Genomic DNA, 14,734 nt, shown 5'->3' on the forward strand with positions numbered 1-14,734 from the left:
CAATGTTCTTAAAGCGATGTGCAGAGTAAGGGGAGGGGTGGAGTAATAGTGCTGTAGGAGAAGGAAGAACAGCTAGAGGAAATTTGTTCTCACACTAAGCAGTCATGGGTAAGAGGGGTCATCAGCTGCTGCATCTTAGAAAGCTCTCTGTAGCCATCCTTAGGAGGAAACGGAGTGGATGTTCCTTAAACAGCATCAGCGCTCCTTGCTTCCACATCAGACAAGAGGCAGAGTATCTGACAAGTATTGTTATAATGTCCTCCTGGTGTCTCATTAGTCACAGCAACTGATCGATCAGTAGCAGTTGAAACAGCTTTCAAGAACTGCTATGTGAGGCAGTGGTAAATGGGAATCATATCAAGAGTGTATCCTCTCAGCAGATGCAGGAAGTGTCATAAGACTTCTCGAGAGGAGAAGCAATGATCTTCAATTCCATGTTCTTCAAAACCCTTAGAAGTGACTCCTTCATAGTGCAGGGGTAGCTCAATGCCTAAGATCCCCCTGGAGCCTTCTCTTTTTTCAATAGAATATTAGGAGGTGAGATTGCTCTGATTAAGCATAGATATCCAAGCCAGCGATGCTAGCTAGGTCCCTTTGTAGTAAGCAGTAATCTAATCCATCAATTTGTGCAGCACAAGATGATTAATCTCATTCTAAAATAATATGCACTTCTGGTCAGACAAAACATTCTCTAAAATGCCTGTTTCTTTCCATGGAAGGTGATGGAGCCGTGACACTAGTTCAGAGATAGCCATTCACACTGTAAACTTTAAAAAAATCATGAGAGAAACCTGTCTGACGGAATTTGCAGCTAGACTCCAATATCAAAACACAGAAGCCTATAGAAAAAGTGAGACACTGCAGATTTTTTTTTCATCTTCACACCAGTATGTAACTGTCTGAATACCTAACATGTCCTACATATGCACAGTAATTTTTGTGAAGATTGTTCATTATAGAAAAAGTCAGCTCATCCAGAATGACAGTGCTATGCTCAATGGATCCATAGTTATTCTGGCTTCCCAGTACTACTGTGATATCGCATCTAAGGGATCAGGAAAAAGAATATCACACAAATAGGTTGTGTGCTCCTTAACTCCTGTGAGCTTCCTGATGCATCCTCCAAGATCACACTTTACCTCACCTTGAAGAAACTCATTTGTGTGCCCATATTCTCAGTTTACAGGGCTGTATGTTATCTTGTGATTCTTAACCTCCAGCGTACCACAGTCTGGTTCACATTCTGCATCATACTTTGTTGCTAAGGAGCTGAATGAAACCTGTAACTATTTATAAATATTGTTACCTGTGTGGTCAAGCACTAAGACAAGTTCCCCAGGGAAGTGGTTACGACCTCGAACCTGTCAGTGTTCAAGAAGCATTTGGACCATGCTCTTAGATGTATGGTTTAACTTCCAGGTTGCCCGGGGTCAGGAGTTGGACTCCGTGGTCCTCGTGGATCCCTTGCAACTCAGGGTACTCTTTGATTCTGTTGATTTCCATTGAAGTCTCTAGTGAAAGATATAAATTGCAAAGCTCACAAGCTTAGCTTCAGTACAGGTGATAAGAATAATCATAGAGTTGTTTAGGTTGGAAAAGACTGTTAAGATCATCAAGTCCAACCAACACCTAGCACTGCCAAGTCCACCACTAAACCATTCCCCTAAGCCCCACATTTACACATCACAAATATCTCCAATAATGTGTGAATGTAAAATGAATAATTAATAACATGATTAATTATTGATTATTTTTATAATTACTCAGTTTAAGTAATTAATAAACAATGTAAATTATATGTATGATAGCTTCATATTATTAAACTTGCCCCTGTAGACTTCTCGGAGCTAAGAGCCTGTCATTGACCTTTGAATGTGTGATAAATACTTCTTTCTGTACTGGTTATGACCATTGTGCTTCACCTGAGCTTGTTTGGAAATGAATCATCTAGGGAGATTTTCCACCTGTTAAAAGGCTGGGTGAGGTGTCCTACCTTTGCACTGCTGCCTTCCAGTGATCTGCTTCCTGTCAGCTTTAGGTAGATGCTAAAACATCATTTGAGTGACTTTCAGCAAGTTGGAATTCTCCAACAGAAGGAAAAATAAGAAAGAGTAACCATCAAGCAGCTGTCTTTGCTGAGAGTCTCACGTACCCAAAGAAAAGGAAAAAAAATCTATTGCCATTTAGATCTCAAGAGCTTTTATATTGTCTTTTCGGTGCTGTTTGTGACTCCCAAAAATAACATCAGTCATGTACAGGTCCTACTTCCACAGTGCAACTTGCTGTACAACTAACAAAGGATTACCTTTATTAGAGAAAATGTTCATTTACATGTTTTAAACATCATTAGTCATAGTAGAATCCTACCAGGAATATTCATCTAGTGAAACGGGACAGATTCCTTCATAAGACTTCATCATGCTAGTCTTCTGCTGGATCACAGGAATCTGATGTTTCAGCAGTCCACCTGTAGTTAGAGCCGTTCATTTTCCTTAATTTCTCTCATTAAAAGTATTTCAAGAGGCTGTCTCCTTCCACCCACCGTCTTTAGTCTTTCCAATTTGTCCTGTGTGTGATTTATCCTGTACTACAGTTTTGTTGTAAGATTTGTGATAAGGGCTTATCCACTTTAAAAGGAGCCTGGCCTTAATTTACTAATACTCTGGGCATCTCTGTCTGCTTTCACTTCACTGTCTCTTTTTTTTTTTTCAGTGCCTCTTATCTTTAAATGCTGGCAAATATTTTAGTGGATAGAAAACACCCACTCTGTGAGAGAAAGATTCATTGAAAAGCATCAATTTTGATTTGTAGCTCAAACTTAAGTCAACTTTTCTGCTGTCTGCTGGTGCTTTTTCTGAGCCTGACAGCAGTGACAAGGCTTTGTTCTCTCACTATAATTGTAGAACACTTAACGGATATTCACAAAACACTTAATTTTCTTTGTGACTCTGGCTTTTTTTTGGTTATACAACATATATTTTTGATTCAGAGGAATTGTACTTGTTCCTGTAAATTTTGACTGGTATTTGCCACAAATAATTGTCATCTTATAAGAGAGAAGCTGCTTTGTTAGCTTTAGTGAGGATGGTTTGTTTTTTTTTTTTTCCTGTGATCATCTGTAGAGCAGTTAAGCAGTCTTCCCTTTATACATTTACACAGCATTAATTTGTTGTGGAACCATGCAAAGGCCATGCAGATTTTTTCAAGGTCCTAATAAGATTTGAAATGGACTTCTCAAACTCTTCTCCAGAAAATGTGCACCTGAAAATTACTGGGAATTCATAGGTGGACAAGCCCTTAGAAAAGAAAGTTAAGAAAGGAAGCGTTGATTACCTTAACTGTTATGGATTCCTTGGGATATGTTATTTATATGTATCCTTGAGCCTGGTTTCCACCGGTGTATCTCCCTAGTCTATTGAGGTAGTGAAAGACCTGAAAGCTCAGGTGCTATCATTGGAGACAGGAAGATATTTGAGCACCTGTACATGCCAGGAAATACTGCTGACATCCAGCTTAAGCTCACAGGCAGTCAGTTTGCTAGTATTAGATAATATACACAAAGGGAAAATATTAACTTACAGTAAATACTTTTCATCAAATAGCAACCATATCTTAATTACCCTTGTTACTTGAGATGCTTTGAATAGCATTATAGTTAGTGTAGCAAGCTGTGGTTCTTCTCTTTGAAGCTAGAAGTAACCGCATGAATTGCTAAATTGTCTTGTAGTCATGACTCAGTGACTCTTAAAGAACCTTTGGTACCAGGAAACCCACAAGAATTTTTTCTTCTGATGGCTTCCTTCTTTCGTGGATGGGAATAGGAGTGTCTTTGCACCATCTTGCCACAAGAAAAACGTCTTTTCCTTTTTGAAGAAAGAAAGTCTTGGATGTAATTGTATAGAGAGTACTTGTTTAATCCTTCGGGTCTATCTCTAAGTGTTGCCAGCTGGCACTGTGAAATGCAGCATCTGTGTATAGTACAAAGTGTTCCCTTAACACATTTTAACACTATGATTTTTAGAGCCATGTGAAAATCCTAAAACGACAGAAATGAGATCTTGTTGGGTTTTGGTTTTAACTTTAGTGTAGGATGTACTAGCACAGGGAGAGATGGGAAGTTGTAAATGCAGCCATAGTCATAGTATAGCATTTTGTTTTAATTCACATTCCTCAAGTATTCCATTTTACACAGACAATTTTATTCTCCTGTCACTTAATGTGTGACTGTTGGAATCAGATTTTTGCTACCCCAAAAAATCTACAGATGCTGGTTCTTTCAAGGTCAGTGTTGGTGTATAGCTTAAGTATCCAGTATCTTTTCATGTATCTGTATAAATGGGTTTTCAAAAGGTATGTTAATCCTACCAGCTATTTGTAACATTTTCACTATCTACGCATTATTGATTGTATTCTGGTTTCTGCAACTATCTTTTAAGCATTTCCTCATTATGAACAGGTGATTTTTATAGATACTTATGGAAAGTACTCTGAATATTCTTCATATCATATTCTGACTGTTTCCACATAACAAAAAATGAACATCTAGAGAGAATGATGGCTGAATGGCAGCTAGGTTGTAGTGTGGTGTATTCTTAGTGTCAGGAGCCACCTTAATGCTCTTTTTACTACTTTTCCAGGGACAGCCCTTGATTCCCAAGGGGATCATCTTGCCTTAGTGGTGCTAACACAGCTGTTTGTAAAACTCACTTAGATTACAAATTAACTCTCTCCAGGGAGTGTTTGTTTGCTTTGTGGTGGTGTTTGTTGTTGGGGTTTTTTTGTTTGGTTTTTATTTTTAAAATCCAGTAGTTTCATTGTTCCAGCATAAACCACATTACCATCAACCTATATCAGGACAACTGAGGGGAATGATATGAAGCTGAAGTGAGAGATGAAGGCAAGTTTTTCATAGTCAGCACACTCTGAAGGTATGAATGTAAAGATACAGCTTTACATCCTTCTGGTCAAGGAAGATTCTTGAAAGGCACAGTCAGATTTGATCATCTGGTTTTGGTGGCGCTCTTGGTTCTTACACTAATACAGACTGAGAGGTTCTTTTTGCCTATTTGTAGCTCTTCTTAGACAGCATTCTTTTTCTCCTCCTACCTACATCCCTTTCTTCCAAATTTGCCTCAACCTGTATTTTCAGTCAGATTATTTTCTTACAAACTATCTCAGAAAACAGTGATTGTGTACATGTTGTTCTGAGGTGTGCTGGCTACACTGCAGCACAGTTGTCATACAGAGATGAGCCAGGGGCTCCTGAAGTAATAGGATCCAAGAGGAATACACCAGTGAAATACCACAAAGGGATTAAGGGGTGTTTCTCTAAGAGGGTGACACAGCCAACAGCCCAGCTGAAGTGCCTCTACACCAATGCAGACAGCATTGGCAACAAACAGGAGGAGTTGGAAGCCACTGTGCTGCTAGAAAGCTACAACCTAGTTGCCATTACTGAAACCTGGTTAGACAAATTCCATGACTGGAGCGCAGCTATCAATGACTTCAGGCTCTTCAGAAGGGACAGGTGAGGTTGGAGGGGCGTAAGCATTGCTCTCTACATAGAGAAATGGGTAGAGTGTGAAGAGCTGTCTCTGAAGAATAGCCGCGAACAGGTTGAAAGCATATGGGTAGGAACCAGAAACCAAAGCGACAAAGGGAACCTTGTGGCTGGTGACTGCTACAGGCCTCATGATCAAGGGGAGCCTATTGACAAAACCTTCTTATTCCAGCTAGAGGAGGCATCGCGCTTGCAGGCTCTCGTCCTCCTGGGGAACTTCAACCACCCTGACTTCTCCTGGAAAAATAGCATGGTGAGCTGTAGGCAATCCAGGACACTCGTGGAGTGCATGGAGGGTAACAACTTAAGCCAGGTAATAGACAACCCTATCAGAGGAGCTGTGATACTGGACCTAATGGTCACCAATGTAAGTGAGCTAATTGGTGACATCAACATTGGGGGCAGCCTGGGCTGCAGTGATCATGCACTGGTGGAGTTTGCAGTCCTGAAGGATATGGGTCAGGCAAAGAGTAAAGTCAGGACCCTGAATTTTAGGAAAGCAAACTTCCAGCTGTTCAAGGAGTCAGTCAAAAGGACCCCGTGGGAAACTGCCCTCTGGGGCAAGAGAGCAGAACAGAGTTGACAGATCTTTAAGGATGCTTTCCACAGAGCACAAGAGCTCTCTATCCCCAGGTGTAAGAAATCGGGAAAGGAGGGCAAGAGACTGGCATGTCTGAGTCAAGACCTGCTGGTCAAACAAAAGGGCAAGAAAGCAATGCACAGGCAGTGGAAGCAGGGACAGGTATTCTGGGAAAAGTATTGGGACACTACCCAGTTGTATAGAGGTGGCATAGGAATGCCAAGACACAGCTGGAGCTGAACTCAGCAAGGGATGCAAAGGATAATAAGAAGGGCTTCTACAGGTATGTCACCCAGAAAAGGAAGGTCAAAGAAAGTGTGCGCCTCCCTCGCCAATGAGCACGACTGGCAAACTGGTAATAATGGACAAGGAGAAGGCTGTTACTCAGCAAATTTTTTGCCTCAGTCTTCACTGGCAACCTCTCTTCCTTTGCCTCTCGAGTGGATGGACCACAAGGCAGGGACGGGGTGAGCAAAGTCCCTCCCACTGTAAGAGAAGATCAGGTTCATGACCACCTGAGGAACCTGAACATACAGAAGTCTACGGGATCTGACGAGGTGCATCCCAGAGTCCTGATGGAATTGGCTGCTGTAGTTGCCAAGCCACTCTCCTTGATATTTGAAAAGTCGCAGCAGTCAGGTGAAGCCCCCGGTGACTGGAAAAAGGGAAACATTGCACCCATTTAAAAAAAGATAGAAAGGAGGACCCTGGGAACTGCTGCCCTGTCAGCCTCACCTCTGTGCCTGGGAAAGGCCATGGAACAGATCCTCCTAGAAGCTATGCTAAGGCACATAGAGGACAGGGAGGTGATTCAAGATAGCCAGTATGGCTTTACTAAGGGCAAGTCCTGCCTGACCAACCTAGTGGCCTTCTGTGATGGAGTGACTACATCAGTGGACAAGGGAAGAGCTATGGATGTCATCTGGACTTCTGTAAGGCCTTTGACGTGGTCCCCCACAACATCCTTTCTCAGTTGAAGAGGTATGGATTTTATGGGTGCGCTGTTTGTTGGATGAGGAATTGGTTGGATGGTTGCATCCAGAGGATAGTGGTCAATGGCTCAGTGTCCAGATGGAGATCGGTGACAATTGGTGCTCCTCAGGGGTCCGTATTAGGACCAGTACTGTTTAATATCTTCATCAATGACATAGAGAGTGGGATCAAGTGCACCCCAGCAAGTTTGTGGATGATGCCAAGCTGAGTGGTGTGGTTGACACACATGAGGGATGGCATGTCATCCAAAGGGACCCGGATAAGCTCGAGAAGTGCGCCTGTGTGAACCTCATGAGCTTCAACAAGGGCAAGTGCAGGGCCCTGCACCTGGGTTGGGGCAACCCCCAGTATCAATACAGGCTGGGGGATGAAGGGATTGAGAGTCACCGTGCCGAGAAAGACTTGGGGGTACTGGTGGATGAAAAGCTGTACATGAGCTGACACTGGGCATTTGCAGCCCAGGCAGCCAACCATATCCTGGGCTGCATCAAAGGAAGCGTGGCCAGCATGTTGAAGGAAGTGATTCTACCACTCTGCTCTGGTGAGACCCTACCTGGAGTGCTGCATCCTGCTCTGGAGTCCATGGCACAGGAAAGACATGGACCTGTTGGAGCAGGTCCAGAGGAGGGCCACGAAAAGGATCAGAGGGCTGGAGCACCTCTCTTGTGAGGACAGGCTGAGAGAGTTTGGGTTGTTCAGACTGGAAAAGAAAAGGCTCTGGGGAGACCTTATTGTGGTCTTTCAGTACTTAAAGAGGGCTATGGGAAAGATGGGGACAAACTTTTTATCAGGGCCTGTTGTGATAGGACAAGGGGTAATGGCTTTAAACTAAAAGAGGGAAGATTTAGACTAGATATAAGAAGGAAACTTTTACGCTGAGGATGGTGAAACCCTGGCACAGGTTGCCCAGAGAGGTGGTAGATGCCCCATCCTTGAAAACATTCAAGGTCAGGTTGGACAGGGCTCTGAGCAGCCTGATCTAATTGCAGATGTCCCTGCTCATTGCAGGAGTGTTGGACTAGATGATCTTTAAAGGTCCTTTTCAACCCAAACTTTCTATGATCCTATGATTTTATTGAGAAATTGGCCTATCTGTAGTACTTGATAGTCTGCAATACACATATATAATGAATTACAAAATTCGGAAAAGGACACTATAAATTGAGTAACCTTTTCTCTCTATGCTTTCTGTTAGCTTTAGAGAACACCATCATGCAGATGGAAATTTACCCTACTTTGTTTTTCATATCTATTCTTGAAAACACCTTCTAAAAAACCAAATCAGAAGAATCTAAACAGCCTGCAGGCATGTCATAATCCTTTAAAAAAATCTGGAGCCTGGCCATCGAAGGAATTTATATGTTCTTCCTGTGGAGGGGTTTAAAAGTAAAATATTGACGTTTGTTGCAACATTGAGGGAGTGCTTAGTGGCACAGGTGAAATAACTAGGAAGACTTCAGCATAGATGTGACTACTGGGTATGCATAAACATTCTCGTATCATTTTAAAGATCTCTTTCCCAAGTTCACTTCTCTCCCAGTTGGGACAGTTGCCACAAAATATTACAGACATTGCAAGTTCTGCTCATTAGCTATAAAGTATGAAAGATTTCCCCAGATGGTTGAAGAGTATTACAGCTTTTTCTTCCTTTCCTGTTCTCCTCCCATGTTGCAAACTTCAAATGACTTAAAATACAGTGGGTGACGTGAAATGGATTATTTGGTCCTTGCAAATGTGTTTGCACATAGAAAGCATTTTTAAGATCTTGCATAATGGTATTAAACAGTTGAAGTAACAGATATAGGCTAGTGACCTTGCCAAATTGTAAATTTACTAACTTCTGTTGGGATTGGTTATAATGACATTAAAATTGTGTTATGAACTTGTATCTTTTTATGTTTTAACCTCTAAACTTTGACAGAAGATAAAGCAAATAATTTAGTAGATTATGTAGAACTAAAAGTGATTTTTTTTTTCCATTTAAGGTCAGTGTGATAAGAAACCTGAACACAGACAGCATTCTAGAATCAAAATCGGAGCCAAAATACGTATCTGTAATAAGCTTTGTGCCAGGCCAGTCAGCATCGCCAGTGAATAATGATGAAGTAACCTCACTGGAGGTGGAGCCACAAGAAGAAGCTGTTAGTTGTGAGAATTCCAGTGAAGGAGCATCTTCTGTTCCTCCCCCAGAGGCACCAGCCAAAGCAGAAGAGGTGTCTGTGCAGGAAAGCACAGAAGAGGTGTCTTCTGATGATGAACAGAATCGCAAAGTAAAGGACAGTTATTTCATTTCTGACCACAGCCAAATGGATATATGCATTAATTCTTCAGGTCCAGAGGTTTCTGACACAGAAATACAACAAACAGTCATTCCAAGCAGCAGCCTCAAGTTTTCTGGCTATGACAAGCCTCATGTTCCATTAGATATGTTGATAGATGTTGGTGAAGAACAGCCTGTGATTGCTTACAGACCAACTGACTAACAAGGATAGCTGAAGTGTTTAAGCAGAACTCAGGAAGAACAGCATTACTGAAGACTTTGGAAAGTCTGGGTTATATTATGAACATCTACAAGTTGTACTTGTTCTGATCCAACCAGAGTAACCAGTACACAACTTAGTACAGTGGGATCCTGAAATGGGACTGAAAGTAGTGCTGAGAACAGCATAAAAAGTGGGGGGAAATTTCATAATAACTACTTTTAGACGTGTTTGTGTATATGACATAAATCACGATTTCCTATTTGAAATAGCCCTCTGCTTTTTTAACAGTAGTCTATGGAGAACAGACTTCATGAAGGAGTTTAAAACAGCAGCTATGTCATTATTCCCTTCTATGTCAAATCTTTTTCAAAATTAATTTGATGAACATTATGCTTACGAAGTCCTTCACTTGGTTACAGTAGAGACGTGCAAGAAATATTTGAGAGTTTTTGCCTTTATTGGAGGTGTTCTCCTGCTTGTTTTTTTTTCCTTCTTTAAGAGTATTTTTGTATTAAATGAAATGCTACTATTTCTTTCAGGTAAGAATATGCCTATAACCTTTTCCTGTATATCTTAAGAATTTGGTTTCATGGCCAAAACACACTTATTTATAGTCTTCTCTGCAACTAGAAGTATGTACTTACTTTATACATTTCAGTGAGTATGTGATAGACTTTTTCCTTTGTAACATGTCTTGTGACTAAAGAAGCTGTTTCTAAAAGTGCTGTTATTTGTGTATAGCTGCATACATTTGGATCACCTGGATACATTGTGTAACCATGTCACATTCTGGATAATTCCTGTATTAGCATGCTGGCTGATCATCATTGGAAGAAAAGTGTATATTGGGTGGTTGCACAAATTCTTCAGAAAATGTTTTCAAAATTCAAAAGCCTGTTTTCCTCCAGAGCATTTTTATGCTAATTCTTAGAACAGTGTGATTTTTTTTTTTTTAATAGAACTATACATGTTATCTCCCTCTAAAAATATATTTCAAGACAATAGAAAAGTAGTGTGGTAAGTTGTGGTTCAGAACTTACTGTCACCTGACAGGCCTCTGAATTTTGTAGCATGAGATTGTAGTTTTGAAAACCAAAGGGTAAGGATTTTATTTTTTTTATATTTAAAAACTTCTGAGTCTAATGCCTGCAATCCAGTTATTTCCCTTTAGCCAAGTCTTCATCGGTATTTCCTGTTTGTGGGAAATGCTTACAATAATTCTTAATGAAGCTTAGTTCAGGGAAAAAAAGTATGTTTTACAGACACAAGGTGGTGCATTTATACAAAATTGTGTCTTTGTTTTAAAAGATATTTTTTGTAGGATTATCAGAAATGTTTGCATGTTATAGAAGGTGATTTAAAGGAAAAGCAATATCATAGTACTTCTGTCCTTACATTTCTCAGTGGCATGAGTATTCCTAAGATAAAGTTTGTTTATACAGCAGTTTCTGGACTGCTTCCATTCCTGCAGATATCAGACATTAACCACAGCGGTACATACTCAATTCCCAATGATTTAAACACAATAGCTATTTTTCTATTCTCTACTCATGGGAAGATAACAGATCTGTTAGCAGGGTTTTGATAACTTTAGGAAAAGCCAAATCAAACAGGTGAATTTTGTAGTTATGGTGTCCTAGCCCAACTAGAAGGATTTCAGTATGCATTAGCTGGCTTTGATTCAAGTCTGCATTATGTTCAAATGTAGGGAGACCCCCTGGTAACTTCTTCAATGTCACGTTCTGGGTTGAGTTCCTAGAAGGCAATGCTCGTGACTAACTGCTTAGCATCCACTGGTGTGTAGATACCAGCTTTGCAGAAGTGCAGAAAATAACTCTCTTGGCGGGGGGGTAGTTACATAGCATGGAAAGACACGCTTACTCTGTAAGCTGAAAATCAGGCGCAGGAGCCTGAGTGCTTTGTGCTATACAGCATACCTAGATATAGATATATATGTGCACACAACTGACCTCTTCTTGTAACTATCGCGGAGTTAAATGTGTTAGGGATTTATTTGTGAAAAATTCAGAAGTGTAATTACAAAAGCTACTGAATTATCACCATCCTTGCAGGTATGTCCTCTGTGCGCTGTGTACTTAACAAGTATCCAGTACCATGGGGATAGTTTAGGTGTTTAAATTGGTCAGGCCAACTTGCAGGTGTGAAGTAAAGAAGTTTAAAGGTGCGCAAAGCACCAGTTTCTCTTAGTAGCTGTGACTAGCTGAAAACATGAGACCACATTGAGACGAGAATGTGTTCCCTGGGTCATTAAGCTCTATTTTCCCCAGTCTTGATTCTAGCAGTTGCTAGCGGTGGTGTTAGGAGAGAGCCTAAAAACAGGGCAAGTTCACGATGACATTTCTGCTAGGATACAGTTCAGCAGCCTGCAGTGTGAGGACTTCTTGGGACAGGGAACGTGGAAATGCCTTACCAGTTACGGCTAATTAGCCTTGCTTTTGCACTACTCTAATACCAAATATCTGAGCCATGTGGTTGGGGAGGTGTCAGGTAGTATTTATCCATGCATTTTCACTTAACTACTAAATTAGTTTAAATTAATAAATTTTTATTCTTGTGATGAAGAAGTAGTTTGTTCAAGCTTCTGGATATTCATGCGTAGCACCTTGACACAGGATATCAGTGCCTAACATTTACACGTTCAACATCATTTCATATTCGTGCCTTTTACAGATGTATCAGGTATCCAATATGACATGCACAGAAGGTTTCACTACTTCGAGCTGTTTCAGGTCACTTTACTTTGTCACCACCACTCACATTCCTCCCTTCCTGTCTCCTAAAAGGTGATTTGGGAGATGATGGAATACGAGACTCCAAAACATTGTATCCTGTGTATGAGAAATTGCATCACAAAACTTTGGCCTAATACCTGACAACTTTTCTAAGTTCTTTAGTTCTTGATTTTGGATGGACATTGTAACTTTTTATTATCAGATCAGCAATTAAGAATGAAGTTTTGTGGTAATACTGCACGCTGGCACAGAAGCACCGGATGTTCTGCTTTTATGTTTTTTCCACATAAATCAATAATGTAGTTTAAAAACCTAACTCTTGTCAAATCTACTGCCATCTGTAGAAATAAGACATCTTGTAGCGTCCTAGTTGCTTAGAACAGATGTGCGTATTTGTATGTAGTCCTTCACTAGTTAACATTGCAGGAAGAGAAACTTGCATGAGAAGAGCTGTTTTTCTCGAGGCTAGAAATAACCAGTTGCTCTGAAGTGGTGCCATGTAAACAGTTTAGTATTAATAAAGAAGAGTTGTTGTACTTGGTTCAATTAATAGTTTCAGCATGTCTAAAAACAAACAACCCCACAAAACAACAAACCAAACACAAAGCAACTTTCATCTTATAAAATAAGTGAGCTGCATAGATTTCTTTAGTGTGGTTTTAAAAAAAACAGTCCTTTAACTATGAAGCCCTTGGTTATTAATACAATTTCTATATTCTCCAAATGGATGCGATCATTGGGCTAGGTTGGACCTCCAGGGGTCTATGGTTCATTCTTCTCCCCAGAACTGCATCACTCCTCCTGCGTGTTTGTCTAAAGACTCCACAACCCCATCAGGCAATTTATTCTAAAGAGTTCTTTACCCCTACTAGAAAGTATTTTATAATGCGAGTCCTCCTGGCTTTAGAAACGTAATTATCCATAATGGGCCTGCTGAACATACTTTGGTTCTTGTCTGAAATTTGTAACTAAATGACTTGTAAATACTGTAAATTCTAAATGTTTTTACGTTGAATTAAAAAAAATCTCAAAGACAAAAGTGTGTGCTCACCTTTTTCTTCTTATTTGGGGGCAAAGAAGTCTTACGTTCTACTGTGCAGCCACAGGTTAAAAGAAGAAATGCAGTAGACGCAGAGCAAATGATGATCAGGCAGACCAGGCGGTGCTGCCCGCCAGGTCGTTGCGTGTTCTGCAGAGTTAATCCTCCAGTTGCCAAATATTTGCAACACGTGTGCTTTTTCCTGTGCTGACACCTCTTGAGGAGCACAGCCTCTGAAAGGTTGTTTATGCAAATTATGCTCCTTCAAAAATACCCTTCCACAAAGAGTACGTGGGATCCTTTCAGATTGAAAATACAGAGTGAAAAGAAAAAATCTAATACACGGTGTTTTCATTCTAGGTGTGACTGTTCTCTGTTACGTTTTGGGGTTTTGAGTGTTTTGGGGTGGGTTTGTTTGGTTTTTTTAAGTTAATAATCGTTGATTGTAGGAAGGGTGGAGGATGTGCGGTCCCATCCCAGAAGGTAAGAACCGTTGTGTGCTTTTTGCGACCACATTCATTAGAGCTGAGGCCTGTGACAACAACAGCCACAATTGCAACCTGCTGCGAATGTGGTTAAAAGTGAAATAAATTTGAACAGGTAAGGGCAGGCTGCAAAAGCTTGCCTGAATGGCTAGAGGGCGGTGTCAGCACCTTTGCCGTTCCTCAGTCCCACCTTCCACCTGGGTTCGTCCTAGGAATCCGGCTGGCCTTATATCAGGCATTAGTACAGTACCTGTTCCTCACGCACACACCCCCCCAGTCTGAATAGAAACTGGAACTTTCTGTGGATTTGGGTCACTAATTACTGAGTGATTTTATCGACTGCTTCAGGGTATGCAGCAAAACCAGCAATTTTATTTGAGAGGTGCCAAATTTAATTTCCTGTAAGAAAATATGCAACAAAGCTTTTTGGCAAGTAAGTATCGCAGGGTGATCTAAATTTTCTGGTTAAATGGTGACATTGCAGTAAGCTTGAAACTCGCACATTTGAGAAGTGTGAAAACCAGCTGCGCTGAGCGTGGAGGAGTCTGTCCTGAAAAGCTCAGCGCGCCAAGTCCTGAATGCCAGGAGATTGTATCCACACAAGATCTGAGATGTTGTACTTAAAAAAAAAGGACAAACAAACAACAAAAACTTGTAAAATGACAGTATGTTTACAAATTCAGTAGTAATTTGGAGATGGCGGTGGTGAAGATTGTTGTTAGAATAGAGTCCTGTTCTAGAGTTCCCACTCCTTGGGTAATAGATGGTACTGAGAATTCGAAAGACAACCACAGAACCGGAAAGTGTGATGCTTACAAACTTCTACTTGCAGAAGAGGTGA

At 40.8% G+C, this 14,734-nt stretch overlaps 1 protein-coding gene across 3 annotated transcripts in view; it reads left to right on the forward strand.

Annotated features, from left to right (window-relative positions):
• The window catches only part of IFNGR1 (interferon gamma receptor 1), a 29,991-nt gene extending 17,076 nt beyond the window's left edge, over positions 1-12,915 (forward strand). Inside the window, exon 8 of one of the 3 annotated variants that reach the window (XM_074580615.1) lies at positions 9,119-10,615. In XM_074580615.1, coding sequence (XP_074436716.1) covers positions 9,119-9,616 — 498 coding nt within the window. In that variant the 3' untranslated portion in view covers positions 9,617-10,615. Of the gene's footprint in view, positions 1-5,732; positions 6,825-9,118 lie in introns of those variants that run through there. The other 2 variants (XM_074580614.1, XM_074580616.1) reach the window with 2 other exon arrangements.
• Positions 12,916-14,734: the final 1,819 nt, after the last annotated feature.

The sequence above is a fragment of the Larus michahellis genome, chromosome 3, assembly GCF_964199755.1.
Source record: "Larus michahellis chromosome 3, bLarMic1.1, whole genome shotgun sequence".
Taxonomy (NCBI): Eukaryota; Metazoa; Chordata; class Aves; order Charadriiformes; family Laridae; genus Larus; species Larus michahellis.